Source organism: Coloeus monedula, assembly GCF_965178545.1.
Source record: "Coloeus monedula genome assembly, chromosome: 28".
NCBI classification, from domain to species: Eukaryota; Metazoa; Chordata; class Aves; order Passeriformes; family Corvidae; genus Coloeus; species Coloeus monedula.
Window position 1 is genome coordinate 3,684,692 of NC_138808.1, and position 23,107 is coordinate 3,707,798.

A 23,107-nucleotide genomic window follows, 5' to 3' on the forward strand; every position below is an offset into this window, starting at 1 on the left:
ACGGGACACCAGGGCCCGGCAGAGCGGTGCCCGGGCACCTTTATTGTCACCAACCCCCGGTGGGCACCGCAGAGACCCCCCCCCGGCCCTCGGGAGGGGGACATGGTGACCCCAGGGTGGCACAGGGGGTGGCCATGATGTCCCCAGGGTGACCGTGGTGTCCCCAGGCTGGGTCAGGGGGTGGCCACGGTGACCCCAGGGTGTCCAGGGGTGTCCCCAGGGGCTCAGGGGGTGGCCATGGTCACCCCAGGGTGTCCCCAGGGTGTCCCTGGGGTGACCCCAGGGTGTCCCAGGGGTGTCCAGAGGTGTCCCCGGGGACTCAGGGAGTGGCCATGGTGTCCCCAGGGTGTCCTTGGGGTGGCCCCGGGCTGGCCCCAGGTGGCCCCGGGCTCAGGAGGTGCCCCCAGCCCCACGCTTGGTCCCTCTCTTGGTCCCTCGCTGGGCGAACCTGAAGCTCTGCAGGGGATTCCCGGAGCCGCGGGGCTGCAAGAGAACCAGGAGGGATTTTGGGGGGATTTGAGGGGATTTTGGGATTTGGGGGTGCCTGGGGGGGGGTCCCTCATCTTGGACCAGCCCAGCAGGACCCCGGGGAGCGCAGAGGAAGGAATCTGGGGGGGGGGGGCAGGGGGAGGGATTTGGGGGATTTTAGGAGAACTTGAGGGGGATTTGAGGTTTTGGGGGGCGATTTTGGGGTTTTGGGGGGGTGATTTTGAGGGGTTTCAGGGTGATTTTGGGGTCCCTCACCTTGTTCCCCCCCCGGCGGGCCCCGGCTCCTCGGGGACATTTTTTCTTCTTGGGGCCGGGTTTGGCGATGCCGCGGAGGCTGGGGGGCACTGGGGGGGCAAAAATGGGGTTATTGCACCCCAAAACCACCCCTGGACCCCATTTCCCACCCCAAAACCACCCCAGGACCCCATTTCACCCCATTTCCCACCCCAAAACCCCGTTTTGTCCTGTTTTTTCCCCAAAACAGGACCTGGGGGCAATCAGGGGGGGTCTCCCCACCCCCCAAACCACTCCAAATCCCCATTTTTCCCATTTTCCCCCCACTTCCCCCCAATTTTTCCCACTTTCCCCCCATTTTTCCCACATTTTCCCCCAATTTCCCCCTTTTTTCCTCCCATTTCTCCCGTTATTTCCCCATTTTTCCCCATTTTCTCCCCATTTCTCCTGTTATTTCCCCATTTTCCCCGGATTTTCCCCATTTCCTGCCTGTTTGTCCCCATTTTTCCCTTTTTTTCCTGTTTTTTTCCCCGTTTTTTGCCCGTTTTTCCCCTGGTTTTGCCCATTTTTGCCCATTTCTTCACCATTTTTTGCCCCATTTTTGCCCATTTTTCCCCGTTATTTGCCAGTTTTTGCCGCATTTTTTGCCCCATTTTTGCCCCGTTCTTGCCCATTTTGCCCCATTTTTTCACCATTTTTTGCCCTGTTTTTGCCCTGTTTTGCTCATTTTTTGCCCATTTTTTCCCCGTTTTTGCCCATTTTTTCACCGTTTTTCCCCATTTTTTCACCGTTTTTGCCCGTTTTTGCCCCATTTGTGCCCAGTCCGTACCCAGGTAGTCGGGCACGTGTGCCAGGTGGGGCTGCACGCTGGCCGGGTGCAAGGGCCGCTCCCACTGCCCCATTTCCCACCCAGTTTTTCCCCATTTTTTGCCCGTTTTTCCCCATTTTTTCACCGTTTTTGCCCATTTTTTCACCGTTTTTGCCCGTTTTTGCCCCTTTTGTGCCCAGTCCGTACCCAGGTAGTCGGGCACGTGTGCCAGGTGGGGCTGCACGCTGGCCGGGTGCAGGGGCCGGTCGTGCCTCAGCGCCTGCAGGTCCCGGGGATTGTCCTCAAAATAAACCTGGGAACAGTCGGAGCAGCAATTAACCCCCGAGCGGTAATTAATGGGGAATTAACGGGGAATTAATGGGGAATTAATGGGGAATTAAGCAGTTATTAAGCGGTAATGAAGCGGAAATTAATGGGGAATTAATGGGGAATTAATGGGAAATTAAGCAGGAATTAAGCAGTTATTAAGTGGTAATGAAGTGGGAATTAATGGGGAATTAAGCGGTAATTAATCAGGAATTAAGCGGTAATGAAGCGGGAATTAATGGGGAATTAATGGGGAATTAAGCAGGAATTAAGCAGGAATTAAGCAGTTATTAAGTGGTAATGAAGCGGGAATTAGTGGGGAATTAATGGGGAATTAAGCAGGAATTAAGCAGTTATTAAGCGATAATGATACGGGAACTAGTGGGGAATTAATGGAGAATTAATGGGGAATTAATCGGTAATTAAGCAGGAATTAAGCAGGAATTAAGCAGTTATTAAGTGGTAATGAAGTGGGAATTAATGGGGAATTAATCGGTAATTAATTGGTAATTAATCAGGAATTAAGTAGTTATTAAGTGGTAATGAAGCGGGAATTAATGGGGAATTAATGGGGAATTAATCGGTAATTAAGCAGGAATTAAGCAGTTATTAAGCGGTAATGAAGTTGGAATTAATGGGGAATTAATGGGGAATTAAGCGGTAATTAATCGGTAATTAATCAGGAATTAAGCGGTAATGAAGCGGGAATTAATGGGGAATTAAGCGGTAATTAAGCAGGAATTAAGCAGTTATTAAGCGGTAATGAAGCGGGAATTAATGGGGAATTAAGCGGTAATTAATCGGCAATTAATCAGGAATTAAGCAGTTATTAAGCGATAATGAAGCGGGAACTAGTGGGGAATTAATGGGGAATTAATGGGGAATTAATGGGTAATTAAGCAGGAATTAAGCAGTTATTAAGCGGTAATGAAGTGGGAATTAGTGGGGAATTAATGGGGAATTAATGGGGAATTAACCGGTAATTAAGCAGGAATTAAGCAGTTATTAAGTGGTAATGAAGTGGGAATTAACAGGGAATTAATCGGTAATTAATTGGTAATTAAGCAGAAATGAAGCAGTTATTAAGTGGTAATGAAGCGGGAATTAGTGGGGAATTAATGGGGAATTAATCGGTAATTAATTGGTAATTAAGCAGGAATTAAGCAGTTATTAAGTGGTAATGAAGCGGGAATTAATGGGGAATTAATCGGTAATTAATTGGTAATTAATTGGTAATTAAGCAGGAATTAAGCAGTTATTAAGTGGTAATGAAGCGGGAATTAATGGGGAATTAATGGGGAATTAATGGGGAATTAAGCAGTAAACCCTAATTGATCAGTAATTAAGCCGTAATTAAGCAGTAATTAACCAGTAATCAATCAGTGATAAAGCAGTAATTAATCAGCCATTAATCGATAATTCAGCAGCAATTAATCATCAATTGATCGGTAATTAATCGGTAATCAATCAGTTTTTAATGAGAATTTGGGGTTTTTATGGGAATTTGGGGTTTTTAATGGGAATTTGGAGTTTTTAATGAGAATTTGGGGTTTTTAATGAGAATTTGGGATTTTTATATGAGAATTTGGGGTTTTTTAATGAGAATTTGGGGTTTTTATGGGAATTTGGGGTTTTTTAATGGGAATTTGGGTTTTAATGGGAATTTGGGTTTTTTAATGGGAATTTGGGGTTTTTATGGAAATTTGGTTTTTTTTAATGGGAATTTGGGTTTTTTTAATGGGAATTTGGGGTTTTTAATGAGAATTTGGGCTTTTTAAATGGGAATTTGGGGTTTTGATGGGAATTTGGGTTTTTTAAATGGGAATTTGGGGTTTTTTATGGGAATTTGGGGTTTTTAATGAGAATTTGGGGTTTTTAAATGGGAATTTGGAGTTTTTAATGGGAATTTGGGGTTTTTATGGGAATTTGGGTTTTAATGGGAATTTGGGTTTTTTAAATGGGAATTTGGGTTTTTTTAATGGGAATTTGGGGTTTTTATGGAAATTTGGGGTTTTTTAATGGGAATTTGGGGTTTTTATGGGAATTTGGTTTTTTTTTAATGGGAATTTGGGTTTTAATGGGAATTTGGGTTTTTTTAATGGGAATTTGGGGTTTTGATGAGAATTTGGGTTTTTTAAATGGGAATTTGGAGTTTTTTATGGGAATTTGGGGTTTTTAATGAGAATTTGGGGTTTTTAAATGAGAATTTGGAGTTTTTAATGGGAATTTGGGGTTTTTATGGGAATTTGGGTTTTAATGGGAATTTGGGTTTTTTAAATGGGAATTTGGGGTTTTGATGAGAATTTGGGTTTTTTTAATGGGAATTTGGGGTTTTGATGAGAATTTGGGTTTTTTAAATGGGAATTTGGAGTTTTTTATGGGAATTTGGGGTTTTTAATGAGAATTTGGGGTTTTTAAATGAGAATTTGGAGTTTTTAATGGAAATTTGGGGTTTTTATGGGAATTTGGGTTTTAATGGGAATTTGGGTTTTTTAAATGGGAATTTGGGTTTTTTTAATGGGAATTTGGGGTTTTTAATGGGAATTTGGGTTTTTTAAATGGGAATTTGGGTTTTAATGGGAATTTGGGTTTTTTAAATGGGAATTTGGGGAGTTTTTTTGGGAATTTGGGATTTGAAATTCCCGGCACTCAAAGGGACCTCGGAGCGAGCGGGAGACGAAGAGGAAATGGAGGAAAATTGGACAAAAAGAACTAAAAAAGGGTTGAAAAAAGGATTAATAAAGGATTAATTAATAAAATAGAAATAATTAAAGGACCAAGAAAAGGCTGAAAGCAGTAAAGGGCAATTAATAAAAATATGGATTAATAAAAGACAAAAAAAGGGCCAAAAAAGGACCAAAATAGGAGTAAAAGAGGGGTCAGGAAAAGGAGAAATAAAAATATGGACTAATAAAAGCCTAAAAAAATCAGGAAAAGACTAATAAAGGGCTAATAAAAAGCAATTAAGGGCTAACAAAAAGCAATTAAGATTAATAAAGGACGAAAAGCACTAAAAAGGAGCAGGAAAGGCTTTAAAAAGGGGTAAAAAAGGGCTAATAAAGGATTAATAAATAGGATTTATTAATAATGGGTAATATAGACGAAATAACAGAAATAATACTTATAAATAATGTTTGTAAATAGCACTAATAACTAATAAATAATAAAAAATAAGTAACAAATAATAATAAATAAATAACAAAAATAATAAATAATAAAAAATAATAAATAAATAATAAATAACAATAAATAATAAATCAATAAATGAATTACTAAATGCATTAACAAAGGACCAAAATAAGACTAATAAAGGACTAATAAAAGGCTGATAAAAGCCTAATAAAAGCCTAATAAAAGCCTAATAAAGGACTAATAAAAGCCTAATAAAAGCCAAATAAAAGCCCGGAGTTAATCAGCATAATTAAGCAATCAATAACTGACGGGCTTGTTAATTAACAAATGGGATGACGTCATCAAGAACCGACGGCCGGCATCGATTCCCGGGTGGGTTTTATCCTGATTTTGGGGATTTTAGCCCGATTTTGGGGTTTTTAGCCTGATTTTGGGGGTTTTATCCTGATTTTGGGGTTTTTATCCTGATTTTGGGTGTTTTTTAATCCTGATTTTGGGGGGTTTTACCCCCATTTTGGGGTTTTTATCCCAATTTTGGGGGGTTTTAGCCCGATTTTGGGGGTTTTATCCTGATTTTGGGGTTGTTTTAATCCCAATTTTGGGGGGTTTATACCGAATTTGGGGGATTTGGGACGGTTTTATCCCTATTTTGGGGGATTTTATCCCAATTTTGAGGGTTTTAATCCCAAATTTGGGGGATTTGGGGAGGTTTTATCCTAATAGTGGGGTTTTTTATCCTGATTTTGGGGTTTCTATCCCAAATTTGGGGGCTTCAGGGTTTTTTTTATCCTGATTTTGGGGTTATCCCAATTTTAGTGGTTTTATCCCAAATTTGTGGGATTTTGTGGGTTTTTTATCCTGAATTTGGGGGATTTAGGGTTTTTTTATCCCGATTTTGGGGGTTTTCTATCCCGATTTTGGGGGTTTTATCCTGAATTTGGGGGATTTAGGGTTTTTTTGTCCCGATTTTGGGGGTTTTATCCTGATTTTGGGGGTTTTATCCCAAATTTGTAGGATTTTGGGCTTTTTTATCCCGAATTTGGGGGATTTAGGGGGTTTTGATCCCAATTTTGGGGGTTTTACCCCGAATTTGTGGGACTTCGTGGTTTTTTTATCCTGAATTTGGGGGATTTAGAGGGTTTTCTATCCCGATTTTGGGGGTTTTATCCTGAATTTGGGGGCTTTAGGGGTTTTTATCCTGAATTCGGGGGCTTTAGGGGGTTTTTGATCCCGATTTTGGGGGTTTTAGCCCCAGTTTGGGGCGGGTGGGGTCGGGCTCACCTTGAGCTTCTCGGAGTTGAGCAGCTCCTGGCGCAGCTCCCGCAGCCGCGCCTCCCGCACGGCCTGCTTGGTCACCGAGCGCATGGCGTCCTGGGGACAGTGGGGACAGCGTTGGGGACATTGGGGACATCATTGGGGACACTGGGGACATCAGGGACATCGGGGACACCGAGCGCATGGCGTCCTGGGGACATTGGGGACATTGGGGACATTGGGGACATTGGGGACACTGGGGACATCAGGGACATCGGGGACACCGAGCGCATGGCGTCCTGGGGACATTGGGGACAGCGTTGGGGACATCAGGGACATCACTGGGGACATTGGGGACATCAGGGACATCGGGGACACCGAGCACATGGCATCCTGGGGACATTGGGGACATTGGGGACATTGGGGACATTGTTGGGGACATTGGGGACAGCATTGGGGACATCGGGGACACCGAGCGCATGGCGTCCTGGGGACATTGGGGACAGCGTTGGGGACATCATTGGGGACATCAGGGACAGCACTGGGGACACCGAGCGCATGGCGTCCTGGGGACATTGGGGACATCAGGGACATCAGGGACAGCACTGGGGACACTGGGGACATCAGGGACATCGGGGACACCGAGCGCATGGCGTCCTGGAGACATTGGGGATATTGGGGACATTGGGGACATCAGGGACATCACTGGGGACATTGGGGACATCAGGGACATCACTGGGGACACTGGGGACATTGGGGACATCAGGGACAGCACTGGGGACATTGGGGACATCAGGGACATCGGGGACACCGAGCGCATGGCGTCCTGGGGACATTGGGGACATTGGGGACATTGGGGACAGCATTGGGGTCACCGAGCGCATGGCGTCCTGGGGACATTGGGGACATTGGGGACATTGGGGACATCGGGGACATCATTGGGGACATCGGGGACACCGAGTGCATGGCGTCCTTGGGACATTGGGGACATTGGGGACATCAGGGACATCATTGGGGACACTGGGGACAGCATTGGGGTCACCGAGCGCATGGCGTCCTGGGGACAGCGTTGGGGACATTGGGGACATCATTGGGGACATCATTGGGGACATTGGGGATATTGGGGACACCGAGCGCATGGCGTCCTGGGGACACTGGGGACAGCATTGGGGACACTGGGGACACCGGCAGGGACACCCCCACGGTGTCCTGGGGCACAGACGGGGTCACAGGGGACAGCACGGGGACACCCCCATCACATCCTCAGGAGGGGACACTGGGTGGCACCAGCCCCATCCAGTGTCCCTTCGGTGTCCCTTTGGCATCCCCTCGGTGTCCCCAGTGTGCCCCCAGTGTCCCCTGGTGTCCCCTCAGTGTCCCCGCTGTGTCCTCTTGCTGTCCCCTCAATGTCCCCTCAATGTCCCCTCAGTGTCCCCCTGCTGTCCCCTCTCTGTCCCCTCCATTTCCCCTCCCTGTCCCTTCCCTGTCCCCTCAGTGTCCCCTCGTGTCCCCTCCCTGTCCCCCACTGTCCCTCCCTGTCCCCCCGTGTCCCTCCCTGTCCCCCGCTGTCCCCTCCCTGTCCCCTGCTGTCCCCCCGTGTCCCCTACCCGGCAGCGGTACCGCAGCGTCTCGATCTCCTCCATGCGGAACTCGTAGGGCTGCAGCATGGACTGTCCGTTCTCTGCGGGGCCACGGGGCCACCTCAGTGTCCCCTCAGTGTCCCCTCAGTGTCCCCTCGGTGTTCCCAAACACCCCCAGCACCCCTCAAACCCCCCCAGGACCTCCAAAACCTCTCAGAACTCCCCAAAATCCCCCCCCCCAAACCAACCCGGACCCATCTCCTCCATGTGAAACTTCCAGGCCTGTGGGATCACCCCAGTGTCCCCCAGTGTCCCCAGACCCTTTAAAAACCCCACAGGAGCCCCCAAAATCCCCCCTGAACACCCCCAGGACCCCCAAAATCCCCCCCAAACACCCCCAGGACCCCCAAAATCCCCTAGAACCCCCCCCCAGACCCATCTACTCCATGCAGAACTTGTAGGGCTGAAGGGACATTGGGGTCACCCCCAGCCCCTGCAGTGTCTCCAAGTGTCCCCCAACACCTCCCAAGAGCCTCCAAACCCCCCCAGGACCCCCCAAAACCCCCCCAGGACCCCCCAAACCCCCCCAGTGCCCCCCGACCTCCGGCCAGCGCGTCCTCGATGCGCCGCAGCCGCTCGAGCTCCTCGGGCAGTGCCAGCGTCAGCGCCGTGCCAGGGTTGTCCCCACGCGCCGTCCTGGGGACAGGGGACATGCTGGGACCCCCCTGGGGACACCCCAGACACCCCTGGGGACACCCAAAACCCCTCTGGGGACAGGGGACACACTGGGACCCCCCTGGGGACACCCCAGACACCCCTGGGGACACTCCAGACCCCTCTGGGGACACCCCCAAACCCTCTGGGGACACCCCAGACACCCCTGGGGACACCCCAAACACCCCTGGGGACACCCCAGACACCCCTGGGGACACCCCAAACACCCCTGGGGACACTCCAGACCCCTCTGGGGACACCCCCAAACCCTCTGGGGACACCCCAGACACCCCTGGGGACACCCCAAACACCCCTGGGGACACCCCAGACACCCCTGGGGACACTCCAGACACCCCTGGGGACACCCCAAACACCCCTGGGGACACTCCAGACCCCTCTGGGGACACCCCCAAACCCTCTGGGGACACCCCCAAACCCCCCTGGGGACACCCAGACCCCCTGAGCAGCCCCAGCCCCCTCTGGTGACACTGGTGACCCCCGGGTGACCCTGGTGACCCCCTGGTGACGCTGCTGACCCCTGGTGACCCCCTGCTGACCTTGGGGACAGCACTGGGGACATGGGGGACATCATTGGGGACATTGGGGACATCACTGGGGACATTGGGGACATCATTGGGGACACCGAGTGCATGGCGTCCTGGGGACAGTGGGGACAGCACTGACCCCCTGCTGACCCCCTGCTGACACTGGTGACCCCTGGTGACCCCCTGGTGACCCCCTGCTGACACCCCGGTGACCCCGGTGACCCCCTGGTGACCCCTGGTGACCCTGCTCACCCTGCTGACCCCCCGGTGACCCTGCTGACCCCTGGTGACCCTGCTCACCCTGCTGACCCCCTGGTGACCCCCTGGTGACCCTGCTGACCCCCCGGTGACCCTGGTGACCCCCTGGTGACCCTGCTGACCCCCCGGTGACCCTGCTGACCCCCCGGTGACCCCTGGTGACCCTGCTGACCCCCCGGTGACCCCGGCGAGCCGAACCTGCCCACGCGGTGGATGTAGGACTCCACCGAGCCGGGGACGTCGAAGTTGACGACGGCGGCGACGTTCTGGAAATCGATGCCCCGGGAGACCCCGAATTCGGGGTCCTGGGGACACGGCGGTGGCTGTCCCTTCCTGGGGACACGGGGACACTCAGGGACACTCAAGGGACACTCAGGAGACACGGGGACACTCAGGGGACACTCAGGGACACTCAGGGGACACTCAGGGACAGGGGGACACTCAGGGGACACTCAGGGGACACTCAGGGGACACTCGGGGACACTCAGGGGACACTCAGGGACACACAGGGACACTCAGGGACAGGGGGACACTCAGGGGACACTCAGGGGACACTCGGGGACACTCAGGGGACACGGGGACACTCAGGGGACACTCGGGGACACTCGGGGACAGGGGGACACTCAGGGGACACTCAGGGGGACACTCAGGGGGACACTCAGGGACACCCAGGTGACACTCAGGACACACTCAGGACACACTCAGGTGACACTCAGGACACACCCAGGGACACTCAGGGACACTCAGGGACACTCAGGGACACCCAGGTGACACTCAGGACACACTCAGGACACACTCAGGGGACACTCAGGGACACCCAGGGACACTCAGGGACAGGGGACACTCAGGGGACACTCAGGGGACACTCGGGGACACTCAGGGACAGGGCGACACTCAGGGGACACTCAGGGGACACTCAGGGGACACTCAGGGACAGGGGGACACTCAGGGGACACTCAGGGGACACTCAGGGGGACACTCAGGGGGACACTCAGGGACACCCAGGTGACACTCAGGACACACTCAGGACACACTCAGGGGACACTCAGGGACACCCAGGTGACACTCAGGACACACTCAGGACACACTCAGGTGACACTCAGGACACACCCAAGGACACTCAGGGACACTCAGGGACACTCAGGGGACACTCAGGGACACCCAGGTGACACTCAGGACACACTCAGGACACACTCAGGGGACACTCAGGGACACCCAGGTGACACTCAGGGACACCCAGGTGACACTCAGGGGACACTCAGGACACACTCAGGGACACTCAGGGACACCCAGGTGACACTCAGGACACACTCAGGACACACTCAGGGGACACTCAGGGACACTCAGGGACAGGGGACGCCCCAGGGCCCCCTGGCTCTCCCCGGGCTCACCTCGCTGTGCCCCCCTTGCGCGGGCGCTGCCGGGGGGGCTCCGCCGGCCCCTCCTCGTCGGTGGCCACGATGACGTCGTAGAGGCCACGGTTGAACTGGGCGATGACGTGGCACCTGGGACAGGGACAGGCCAGTGTCACCAGGGACAGACCAGTGTCACCAGGCACCTGGGACAGGGACAGGCCAGTGTCACCAGGGACACCCCCAGTGTCACCAGGGACCTGGGACAGGGACAGGCCAGTGTCACCAGGGACACCCCCAGTGTCACCAGGGACCTGGGACAGGGACAGGCCAGCGTCACCAGGGACAGGCCAGTGTCACCAGGGACCTGGGACAGGGACAGGCCAGCGTCACCAGGGACAGGCCAGTGTCACCAGGGACCTGGGACAGGGACACCCCAGTGTCACCAGGGACACCCCCAGTGTCACCAGGGACAGGCCAGTGTCACCAGGGACCCCCCCAGTGTCACCAGGGACCTGGGACAGGGACATCAGCAGGGACCCAGGGGGACAGCTGCGGGCTGAGGGTGCAAATAGGATTTCCCATTGATCCCATTGATCCCATCGATCCCACCCCATTAACCCCTCAGCACTCACCATTACCTTGCAGGCAGTGGCACATTTAGGACACAAATAGGATTTCCCATTGATCCCATTGATCCTATGGATCCCATTGATCCCACCCCATTAACCCTTTAGCACTCACCATGACCTCACAAGCAGCTGCGGATTTAGGACACAAACAGGATTTCCAATTGATCCTATGGATCCCATTGATCCCACCCCATTAACCCCTCAGCACTCACCATTACCTTGCAGGCAGTGGCAGATTTAGGACACAAATAGGATTTCCCACTGATCCCATCACTCCCACCCCATTAACCCTTTAGCACCCACCATGACCTCACAGGCAGCTGTGGGTTTAGGACACAAACAGGATTTCCCATTGATCCCATCACTCCCACCCCATTAACCCTTCACCTCTCACCGTGACCTCACAGGCAGCTGTGGGTTTGGGGCACAAACAGGATTTCCCATTGATCCCATTGATCCTATGGATCCCATTGATCCCACCCCATTAACCCTTTAGCACTCACCATGACCTCACAGCCAGCTATGGGTTTAGGACACAAACAGGATTTCCCATTGATCCCATTGATCCTATGGATCCCATCACTCCCACCCCATTAACCCTTTAGCACCCACCATGACCTCACAGGCAGCTATGGGTTTAGGACACCAATAGGATTTCCCATTGATCCTATGGATCCCATTGATCCCACCCCATTAACCCCTGAGCACTCACCATCACCTTGCAGGCAGTGGCACATTTAGGACACAAACAGGATTTCCCATTGATCCCATTGATCCTATGGATCCCATTGATCCCACCCCATTAACCCTTTAACACTCACCATGACCTCACAGGCAGCTATGGGTTTAGGACACAAACAGGATTTCCCATTGATCCTATTGATCCCATCGATCCCACCCCATTAACCCTTTAGCACTCACCATTACCTTGCAGGCAGTGGCAGATTTAGGACACAAATAGGATTTCCCATTGATCCCATCACTCCCACCCCATTAACCCTTCACCTCTCACCGTGACCTGGCTGGCAGCTGCGGGTTTAGGACACAAATAGGATTTCCCATCACTCCCACCCCATAATTTCCCTTCAGCTCTCACCGTGACCTGGCTGGCAGCTGCGGGTTTAGGACACAAATAGGATTTCCCATCACTCCCACCCCATAATTTCCCTTCAGCTCTCACCGTGACCTGGCTGGCAGCTGCGGGTTGAGGGCGCAGGCGGCGATGCCGAACTGCTCCAGGAAGAGTTTGAGGCGCAGGGCACGGCCCAGGCTGGCAGCGAAGAGCAGCGCCCGGCCCCGCAGCAGCCGCAGCTTCAGCAGCGCCGCCAGCAGCAGGAATTTGTCCTCCTCGGTGCCGCAGCTCAGGCAGAACTGCTGCAGCTGCTGGCGGCCCGGCAGGCGCGGCTCCGGGGGCAGCACCGGCACCTGGGAACGGGGAACGGGGATTTGGGGTTTGGGATTGGGGATTTGGGGTTTGGGAAGCGGTGGATGGGGAATGGGGTGGGGCTGAATTCTGGTGGTGCAGCAGCGCTGAAATTCCCAGCCCCAAATGTGCCCCAAATCCCGGTGATTTCACAGCCCCAAATGTGCCCCAAATCCCGGTGATTTCACAGCCCCAAATGTGCCCCAAGTGTGCCCCAAATCCCGGTGATTTCACAGCCCCAAATGTGTCCCAAATGTGCCCCAAATGTGCCCCAAATCCTGGTGATTTCACAGCCCCAAATGTGCCCCAAATGTGCCCCAAATCCCGGTGATTTCCCAGCCGCGGCTCCGGGGGCAGCACCGGCACCTGGGATGGGGGATTGGGGTTTGGGGATTTGGGATTGGGGATTTGGGGTTTAGGATTGGGGATTTGGGGTTTGGGGATTTGGGATTTGGGAAGCGGTGGATGGGGAATGGGGTGGGGCTGAATTCTGGTGTTGTAGCAGCGCTGAAATTCCCAGCCCCAAATGTGCCCCAAATGTGCCCCAAATCCCGGTGATTTCACAGCCCCAAATGTGCCCCAAATGTGCCCCAAATCCCGGTGATTTCACAGCCCCAAATGTGCCCCAAATGTGCCCCAAATCCCGGTGATTTCACAGCCCCAAATGTGCCCCAAATGTGCCCCAAATCCTGGTGAGTTCACAGCCCCAAATGTGCCCTAAATGTGCCCCAAATCCTGGTGATTTCACAGCCCCAAATGTGCCCCAAATCCCGGTGATTTCACAGCCCCAAATGTGCCCCAAATGTGCCCCAAATCCCGGTGATTTCACAGCCCCAAATGTGCCCCAAATCCTGGTGATTTCCCAGCCCCAAATGTGCCCCAAATCCCGGTGATTTCACAGCCCCAAATGTGCCCCAAATCCCGGTGATTTCACAGCCCCAAATGTGCCCCAAATCCCGGTGATTTCACAGCCCCAAATGTGCCCCAAATGTGCCCCAAATCCCGGTGATTTCACAGCCCCAAATGTGCCCCAAATCCTGGTGATTTCACAGCCCCAAATGTGCCCCAAGTGTGCCCCAAATCCTGGTGATTTCACAGCCCCAAATGTGCCCCAAATCCTGGTGATTTCCCAACCCCAAATGTGCCCCAAATCCCGGTGATTTCACAGCCCCAAATGTGCCCCAAATGTGCCCCAAATCCCGGTGATTTCACAGCCCCAAATGTGCCCCAAATGTGCCCCAAATCCTGGTGAGTTCACAGCCCCAAATGTGCCCTAAATGTGCCCCAAATCCTGGTGATTTCACAGCCCCAAATGTGCCCCAAATCCTGGTGATTTCACAGCCCCAAATGTGCCCCAAATCCTGGTGATTTCCCAGCCCCAAATGTGCCCCAAATCCCGGTGATTTCACAGCCCCAAATGTGCCCCAAATCCTGGTGATTTCACAGCCCCAAATGTGCCCCAAATCCCGGTGATTTCACAGCCCCAAATGTGCCCCAAATGTGCCCCAAATCCCGGTGATTTCACAGCCCCAAATGTGCCCCAAATCCTGGTGATTTCACAGCCCCAAATGTGCCCCAAGTGTGCCCCAAATCCTGGTGATTTCACAGCCCCAAATGTGCCCCAAATCCTGGTGATTTCCCAGCCCCAAATGTGCCCCAAATCCCGGTGATTTCCCAACCCCAAATGTGCCCCAAATCCCGGTGATTTCACAGCCCCAAATGTGCCCCAAATCCTGGTGATTTCACAGCCCCAAATGTGCCCCAAATCCCGGTGATTTCACAGCCCCAAATGTGCCCCAAATCCCGGTGATTTCACAGCCCCAAATGTGCCCCAAATGTGCCCCAAATCCTGGTGATTTCCCAACCCCAAATGTGCCCTAAATGTGCCCCAAATCCTGGCGATTTCACAGCCCCAAATGTGCCCCAAATCCTGGTGATTTCACAGCCCCAAATGTGCCCCAAATGTGCCCCAAATCCCGGTGATTTCCCAGCCGCGGCTCCGGGGGCAGCACCGGCACCTGGGATGGGAGATTGGGGTTTGGGGATTTGGGATTTGGGGTTTGGGTTTGGGGATTTGGGGTTTGGGAAGCGGTGGATGGGGAATGGGGTGGGGCTGAATTCTGGTGGTGCAGCAGCGCTGAAATTCCCAGCCCCAAATGTGCCCCAAATCCCGGTGATTTCACAGCCCCAAATGTGCCCCAAATCCCGGTGATTTCCCAGCCGCGGCTCCGGGGGCAGCACCGGCACCTGGGATGGGAGATTGGGGTTTGGGGTTTGGGGATTTGGGGTTTGGGAAGCGGTGGATGGGGAATGGGGTGGGGCTGAATTCTGGTGGTGCAGCAGCGCTGAAATTCCCAGCCCCAAATGTGCCCCAAATGTGCCCCAAATCCTGGTGATTTCACAGCCCCAAATGTGCCCCAAATGTGCCCCAAATCCCGGTGATTTCACAGCCCCAAATGTGCCCCAAATGTGCCCCAAATCCCGGTGATTTCCCAGCCCCAAATGTGCCCCAAATGTGCCCCAAATCCCGGTGATTTCACAGCCCCAAATGTGCCCCAAATCCTGGTGATTTCCCAGCCCCAAATGTGCCCCAAATGTGCCCCAAATCCCGGTGATTTCACAGCCCCAAATGTGCCCCAAATGTGCCCCAAATCCTGGTGATTTCCCAGCCCCAAATGTGCCCTAAATGTGCCCCAAATCCCGGTGATTTCCCAGCCCCAAATGTGCCCTAAATGTGCCCCAAATCCCGGTGATTTCACAGCCCCAAATGTGCCCCAAATCCCGGTGATTTCACAGCCCCAAATGTGCCCCAAATTTGCCCCAAATCCCGGTGATTTCACAGCCCCAAATGTGCCCCAAATGCTGGTGATTTCACAGCCCCAAATGTGCCCCAAATCCTGGTGATTTCACAGCCCCAAATGTGCCCCAAATTTGCCCCAAATCCTGGTGATTTCACAGCCCCAAATGTGCCCCAAATCCCGGTGATTTCACAGCCCCAAATGTGCCCCAAACCCTGGTGATTTCACAGCCCCAAATGTGCCCCAAATGTGCCCCAAATCCCGGTGATTTCCCAGCCCCAAATGTGCCCCAAATCCCGGTGATTTCCCAGCCGCGGCTCCGGGGGCAGCACCGGCACCTGGGATGGGAGATTGGGGTTTGGGGATTTGGGATTGGGGATTTGGGGTTTGGGAAGCGGTGGATGGGGAATGGGGTGGGGCTGAATTCTGGTGGTGCAGCAGCGCTGAAATTCCCAGCCCCAAATGTGCCCCAAATGTGCCCCAAATCCTGGTGATTTCACAGCCCCAAATGTGCCCCAAATGTGCCCCAAATCCCGGTGATTTCACAGCCCCAAATGTGCCCCAAATGTGCCCCAAATCCCGGTGATTTCCCAGCCCCAAATGTGCCCCAAATGTGCCCCAAATCCCGGTGATTTCACAGCCCCAAATGTGCCCCAAATCCTGGTGATTTCCCAGCCCCAAATGTGCCCCAAATGTGCCCCAAATCCCGGTGATTTCACAGCCCCAAATGTGCCCCAAATGTGCCCCAAATCCTGGTGATTTCACAGCCCCAAATGTGCCCTAAATGTGCCCCAAATCCCGGTGATTTCACAGCCCCAAATGTGCCCTAAATGTGCCCCAAATCCCGGTGATTTCACAGCCCCAAATGTGCCCTAAATGTGCCCCAAATCCTGGTGATTTCACAGCCCCAAATGTGCCCCAAATCCCGGTGATTTCACAGCCCCAAATGTGCCCCAAATGTGCCCCAAATCCCGGTGATTTCACAGCCCCAAATGTGCCCCAAATCCCGGTGTTTTCCATCTCTGCGCCCGCTCTGCAAGCCCCAAACCCCCCCTGGCACCCCCAAATCCCCCAAAATGCCCCAAAATGCCCCAAAATGCCCCAAAAGCTCACGGGGTTGTGCAGCACCAGCTCCTGCAGCGCCTCCAGCTCGGGGTTCAGCGTGGCCGACACCAGCAGCGCCTGGTAGATCTTGGGCAGGTGGCTGGGGGGCACCAGGGGGGTCAGGGGCACCCCAAAAACCATCAGGGCACCCCCAAAAAACCATCAGGGTACCCCAAAAACCATCAGGGCACCCCAAAAACGATCAGGGCACCCCAAAACCCCTCAGGGGTGGCCCCAAAAACCATCAGGGCACCCCAAAAAACATCAGGGAACCCCCAAAAAACCCATCAGGGAACCTCAAAACCATCAGGGCACCCCAAAAACCCCTCAGGACACCCCAAAATCTCTCAGGGGTAACCCCAAACCCCCTCAGGGCACCCCAAGAACCCCCCCTGTCCCCCCCCGTGCCCTCTGTGCCCACCAGAGCAGGGCTTTGATGTCGTCCCCGAAGCCGAAGGACAGCAGCAGATCGGCCTCGTCCAGCACCAGCAGCTCCAGCCACGGCCGCAGTGCCAGGCTGTGCCCGGCCACGTGTGCCAGGACACGGCCCGGAGTGCCCACCACGATGTCCGGCTGCTCCATCAGCAGCGGCCTGCGGGCACAGGGGGGCTTGGGGACATCGAAGGGACACCCAGGGGACACCCAGGGGACACCCAGGGGACACCCAGGGAGGGGCCAGGGACACCGAGGGGTCTCAGGGTTCAGGCTGTGCCCAGCAACCTGTGCCAGGAGTGCCCACCACACTGTCCAGCAGCAGCAGCCTGCGGGCACAGAGGGGTCAGGGGGGCTTGGGGACATCGAAGGGACACCCAGGCGACACCCAGGGAGGGGTCAGGGACACCCAGGGGTCTCAGGGCTCAGGCTGTGCCCGGCCACGTGTGCCAGGAGTGCCCAGCACGATGTCCGGCAACACCGGCCTGCGGGCACAGGGGGGTCAGGGGGGTTTGGGGACACCCAGGGGACACCAAGGAGGGGTCAGGGACACCCAGGGGACACCCGGGGAGGGGTCAGGGACACCCAGGGGACACCCAGGGAGGGGCCAGGGACACCGAGGGGTCTCAGGGTTCAGGCTGTGCCCAGCAACCTGTGCCAGGAGTGCCCACCACACTGTCCAGCAGCAGCAGCCTGCGGGCACAGGGGGGTCAGGGGGGCTTGGGGACACCCAGGGGACACCAAGGAGGGGTCAGGGACACCCAGGAATGGGTCAGGGACACCGAGGGGTCTCAGGGCTCAGGCTGTGCCCGGCCACGTGTGCCAGGACATGGCCAGGAGTGCCCACCACGATGCCCAGCTGCACCGGCCTGCGGGCACAGGGGGGTCAGGGGGGCTTGGGGACACCCAGGGGACACCAAGGAGGGGTCAGGGACACGCAGGGGACACGCAGGGGACACCCAGGGGACACCCAGGGGACACCCAGGGAGGGGTCAGGGACACCGAGGGGTCTCAGGGCTCAGGCTGTGCCCGGCCACGTGTGCCAGGAGTGCCCAGCACGATGTCCGGCAGCAGTGGCCCGCGGGCACAGGGAGGAGGCTCAGGGACACCGGGGGCTCTCAGGGGTCACTGACCGCTGCTCAGCCAGGTCCGAGTGGCCGCAGAGCTCGGCCACGCGCAGCTGGCGGGCACAGAAGGCCGAGAGGCGGCGCAGGGTGTGCCCGACCTGCCGCGCCAGCTCCGCCGAGGGCACCAGCACCAGCGCCCGCACGGCCTGCGGCACCGCCGGGGACGCCTGCGGGCACACCGGGGGCACCGGGGTCACACCGGGGTCATTGGGGTCACACCGGGGGCACACCAGGGGCACCGGTGTCACCCCGGGGTCACCCCAATCCCCCCCCACCCCAATCGCCCCCCAGTGCCCCCCAGACCCCCACTCCCCTCCCATCCCAGTGCCCCCCAGCCTGCCCCATTCCCAAACACCCCCAGCAGTGCCCACTGGACCCCCCAGTGCCCCCCAGTACCCCCCAGTGTCCCCCAGTACCCCCCAGTACCTCCCAGTGCCCCCCAGCCTGCCCCACTCCCAAACACCCCCAGCAGTGCCCACTGGACCCCTCAGTGTCCCCCAGTACCTCCCAGTGCCCCCCAGTGCCATCCAGACCCCAGTACCCCAGTGCCCCCCAGACCCCCCTGTGCCCCCCAGTGCCCCCCAGTGCCCCTCACCTCCTTGATGCCCAGCAGTTTCTGCAGCAGGGGCAGCCCGTACGCTCCCGTTTTCCCGGAGCCCGTCCTAGCCCGGGCCAGCACGTCCCGGCCCTCCAGGGCCAGCGGGATGGCCTGCGCCTGGATGGCCGTGGGCACTGCCCAGCCCAGCTCCGCCACCGCCTGCGGGCACGGGGGGACTCGGTGGCACCACGGGGACACCCCCTGCCCATGGCGGGGACACCCAGTGCCACCTCCCGGACACCCCCTGCCCATGGTGGGGACACCCAGTGCCACCTCCCGGACACCCCCTGCCCATGGAGGGACACCCAGTGCCACCTCCCGGACACCCCCTGCCCATGGTGGGGACACCCAGTGCCACCTCCCGATCCCCCCTCCCCACTCTGGGGGTCCCAGAGTCCCTCCCGGACACCCCCTCCCCACTCTGGGGGTCCCCACTGTCCCCTCCCGGTCTCCCCCTCAGAGCGTCCCCACGTCCCGGTCCCCTCCTCACTGAGGGCCCGCAATGTCCCACCCCCCAAGTGACCCCACAATCCTCCCCCCACCCACCCCAGCGCCCCCCGCTGTCCCAACCCCCTCCTCCCCACCCCCAAAAAGACCCCGATCCCCTCCCCAAGGAGCGACCCCAGCCTCCCACACCCCCTCACGGGACGTCATCGACCGCTACCCCCCTCCCCCCCCCCCTACACACACACCCCGCTCCTCCCCGGCCCCTCAGAGCCCTCCCCCGGGGGCTGAGCCCCTCTCCCGGTGCCCGCAGCCCCCCGTTGCCCCCCTCACGCCCCTCGTTGCCCCCCGCACCCGCAGCAGCCGCCCGTCCAGCCCCATGTGCTCGAAGCCCTCCGCCTCCGCCGCCATCTCGGCCCTGCCGCCCACAGACACTTCCGGTCGCGCGCCCAGAGCGCCGCCAGGGCGGCTGGGAGCTCACAGCGCCCCCTGGCGGTGGAGGACTGACAGCATACACACCCCCACCCCGTGACCCCCCAAAATCCCCCTCCCACCCCCCAGGGATCATTTTTAGCGAGGATTCACCCCCTCCCCACCCCCCCGGCAGCGAGAAAACGCCCTTTAGACAGGCACCTGAACGCCTGGAACACGAGGAACCCCATCCCCACCCCAAAAACACACCGACAACTCTTGGTGGAACCAAAAAAAAAACCCTTTATTCCCACCCCCCAAAATAACCACATCGGGAGGGGGGAGGCCCCCTTTGCTCCCCCCAAACCCACCCACCCTCCCCCCGGGGGGTCCCAGCAGACAGCAAGGGTCCCTCCCCAAACCCAGACCCAGAGGTGGGTGGGCACCCCCCTTTGGCGGGGGGTGAGGGTGGGTTTGGGGGTGGTTTTGGGGGTGGGTTTGGGCTACACCAACTTCTTGGCCTCGAAGAAGCTCTTGAGGTGCCTCATCTGCCAGATGCCGGTGAGGATGAGGATGATGGTCTGGGCTATGGACCACCACAGCACGCGCTGGTTCGTGCTCTCGCTGGTCATGCGGAACCGCTCCTCCCGGTACTGCCACGGCAACCGGAGTCAGCCAGGCACCAAAACCGCCTGGATTCACCCCAAAACAAACAAACCACCACCTCCCTGCCCTCTCGCTCACCCTCTGGTAGTTCTGCTCCTTCTGGATCTGCTCCACCTGGTCCAGCAGCTGCCGGGCACGCAGCTGCAGCTCGGTCAGCTTGTCCTTGGCGGCGATCTCGGGGTAGTTGTTGGTGTGCTCGCCCACCTGGATGTCCAGGTGTACCCTCTGCGTGGGGGCACGGGGCCGTCACCAGGGTTGTGGGCAGCGCTGGCACGGCCCCGGGGCACGGAGGGGAGGCCTGGTGGCGTTACCAGTTTGCCGCCGGCGAACAGGGCCATGCGGGTGGAGTTGGAGTGCAGGCAGATCTGGTGCTCGCCCGGCGTGTGGGAGGTGAAGGTGAAGCGGCCCTCGGAGCCGTACTGCCGGGACAGGACCACCTGCGGCACGGCGGGCACGCGGTCACTGCCTGGGCACCGGGGCACGGACAGTGGCACTGCCCTGGGACCGAGGTATGGACAGTGGCACTGCCCTGGGCACTGGGGTATGGACAGTGGCATTGCCCTGGGACTGGGGTATGGACAGTGGCATTGCCCTGGGGACTGGGGTATGGACAGTGGCACTGCCCCAAGCACCGGGGTATGGACAGTGGCATTGCCCTGGGACTGGGGTATGGACAGTGGCACTGCCCTGGGACTGGGGTATGGACAGTGGCACTGCCCTGGGCACTGGGGTATGGACAGTGGCATTGCCCTGGCACCGGGGTATGGACAGTGGCATTGCCCTGGGACCGAGGTATGGACAGTGGCACTGCCCTGGGACTGGGGTATGGACAGTGGCATTGCGCTGGGCACTGGGGTATGGACAGTGGCACTGCCCTGGGCACTGGGGTGTGGACAGTGGCACTGCCCTGGGCACTGGGGTGTGGACAGTGGCACTGCCCTGGGCACTGGGGTATGGACAGTGGCATTGCCCTGGGCACTGGGGTGTGGACAGTGGCACTGCCCTGGGCACTGGGGTATGGACAGTGGCACTGCCCCAAGCATGGGGAAATGGCCACTGGCACCACCCCGGGCACCGGGACATGGCCACTGGCACTGCCCCAAGCACTGGGAGATGGCCACTGGCAGCTCCCGGGCACCGGGACGTGGCTGGGCTGGGCCAGGGACCCCTGGCCAGGATGGAGCAGCACCCAAGGGACCCCTCAGGGACCCCTGCCAGGATGGAGCAGCACCCAAGGGACCCTCAGGGAGCCCTGCCAGGATGGAGCAGCACCCAAGGGACCCTCAGCGACCCCTGCCAGGATGGAGCAGCACCCAAGGGACCCTCAGGGAGCCCTGCCAGGATGGAGCAGCACCCAAGGGACCCTCAGGGAGCCCTGCCAGGATGGAGCAGCACCCAAGGGACCCTCAGGGACCCCCATCCCAGCTGCAGTAGCACCCAGGGGAAACCCCCGTCAGAGCCCCCTCCCCATGCCCAGGGGATGCCCGGAGCCCCCTCCCCATGCCCAGGGGATGCCCCAACCCCCAGCCCAGCCCCCTCCCCACCTTTCCGTCGGGGTCTTTGACCTCCACGTGCATGCCCAGCCCCGGCGTGGAGGGCAGGAAGGACTCGGACTGTTTGTCCCACAGCTGCGTCCGGTAATTCCCTGGCAGCCGTGACGGGAGCACGGGATCGGCCCGGACCCGGACCCTCAGCCCGGTACCCCCGGCCCGGTACCCTCAGCCCGGTACCCCCGGCCCGGTATCCCGGTATCCCGGTGGTCTCTTCCTTCCCCCCCCCAATTCCGCAATGGTTCCTCCCGGTCCCCGGTAGTCTCGGCACCCCCCTCCGGTCCCTAATGGTCCCTCCCGTTAATTTCCGCCTCCCCCCCGCCCCGGTCCGCAGTGGTCGTTTCCATCACTCCCGGTGGTCTCGCCCACACCCCTGGCCCTGGGGGTCTCTCCCGTTGCCACCTCCGGTCCCCGTGGTCTCCTCATCTCCCCCCCCCCCCCCCCAGCCCAGTGGTTCCTCCCGTTAACTCCCCCCGGCCCTAAATTGTGTGCGTGTGTTTCCCCCCCACCTCCCCCACAAGTGCCCAGTGGTCTCTCCCGCCTCCCCCCCCCCCCGCCACTCCCCGGTGGTCCCTGCCGCCGCCGCCGCCGCCGCCGCCGCCCTCACCGATGACCATGGTCTCGTCGGGGATCTCCTCGATGAAGCAGCGCTTCTCGGTCTCGCCGATGTGGAAGTAGAGCCCGTGGGCGCCCCAGCCCAGCAGCAGCACCGCGGCCACCGCCGCCCTCAGCGCCTCCCCCAGCGCCGCCATGGTCCCTCCCGCCCGCCTGCCCGGCCGCCGGGGGGCGCTCTGCGCATGCGCGGGCACCTCACCCGGCTCCGCGCGCACGCGCAGTGCCGCCCTCAGCGCCCGGCCCGCGCGCCCGCGGCTTCGCGCCTCGCTCTGCGCATGCGCCGCGCGCCCGCGGCCACTCAGCGCCCCCCACGCCGCCCCGGCGGGGTTCCCGCCGCTCCCGCGCTGCGCATGCGCGCCCGCCGCCGCGGTGGCGCAACAGGGAGGGCGCCGCTCCCTCGCTGCTTAGGTCGAGGGTTCGAGCCCCGCCAACGCTGCCGCGGGGGTCGCGGTGTCCCTCCCGTGGTGCCGCGCTGTCGCCCCCCGCCATGTGTCCCCTCGGTTGTCGCCCCGCGGGGGTGCTGAGCAACGGGCAGGGCGGGGCCCGCCCTTCCCGGCAGTGTGGCAACACCACCGCCACCCTCCTTCCTTCCTTCTTCTCTCGGCGTCGCCCGC

General features: G+C 57.8%; 2 protein-coding genes across 2 annotated transcripts; both read right to left on the minus strand.

Moving 5' to 3' along the window:
- Positions 1–39: 39 nt before the first annotated feature.
- On the minus strand, positions 40–19,707 carry DDX56 (DEAD-box helicase 56). Its single transcript, XM_082298364.1, has 14 exons — positions 19,606–19,707; positions 18,805–18,966; positions 18,216–18,376; positions 17,072–17,242; positions 16,660–16,750; positions 12,506–12,750; positions 10,733–10,846; positions 9,540–9,674; positions 8,426–8,520; positions 7,852–7,925; positions 6,272–6,361; positions 1,739–1,844; positions 745–833; positions 40–483 (listed from the first exon to the last, which is right to left on the minus strand). Exons 1-14 carry the CDS (start codon positions 19,660–19,662, stop codon positions 391–393), a joined length of 1,683 nt encoding a protein of 560 aa, XP_082154490.1. The 5' UTR covers positions 19,663–19,707; the 3' UTR covers positions 40–390.
- Positions 19,708–19,947: 240 nt separating this feature from the next.
- On the minus strand, positions 19,948–22,655 carry TMED4 (transmembrane p24 trafficking protein 4). The gene is made up of 5 exons (XM_082298367.1): positions 22,486–22,655; positions 21,873–21,973; positions 20,640–20,765; positions 20,407–20,553; positions 19,948–20,315 (listed from the first exon to the last, which is right to left on the minus strand). The coding sequence occupies exons 1-5, from the start codon at positions 22,628–22,630 to the stop codon at positions 20,166–20,168; spliced, it is 669 nt and encodes a 222-aa protein (XP_082154493.1). The 5' UTR covers positions 22,631–22,655; the 3' UTR covers positions 19,948–20,165.
- Between the last annotated feature and the right edge of the window lie 452 nt (positions 22,656–23,107).

Excerpts from the sequence above, each read along its gene's own strand:
- DDX56 (XM_082298364.1), bottom strand. The coding sequence starts at position 19,662 with ATGGCGGCGGAGGCGGAGGGCTTCGAGCACATGGGGCTGGACGGGCGG. Across the intron at positions 1,845-6,271 it reads TCAACTCCGAGAAGCTCAAG|GTTTATTTTGAGGACAATCC; the intron begins GTGAGCCCGACC and ends GACTGTTCCCAG. Across the intron at positions 484-744 it reads CCCGCCGGGGGGGGAACAAG|CCCCGCGGCTCCGGGAATCC; the intron begins GTGAGGGACCCC and ends GTTCTCTTGCAG.
- TMED4 (XM_082298367.1), bottom strand. The coding sequence starts at position 22,630 with ATGGCGGCGCTGGGGGAGGCGCTGAGGGCGGCGGTGGCCGCGGTGCTG. Across the intron at positions 20,766-21,872 it reads TCAAAGACCCCGACGGAAAG|GTGGTCCTGTCCCGGCAGTA; the intron begins GTGGGGAGGGGG and ends GCCGTGCCGCAG. Across the intron at positions 20,316-20,406 it reads AGGAGCAGAACTACCAGAGG|TACCGGGAGGAGCGGTTCCG; the intron begins GTGAGCGAGAGG and ends TTGCCGTGGCAG.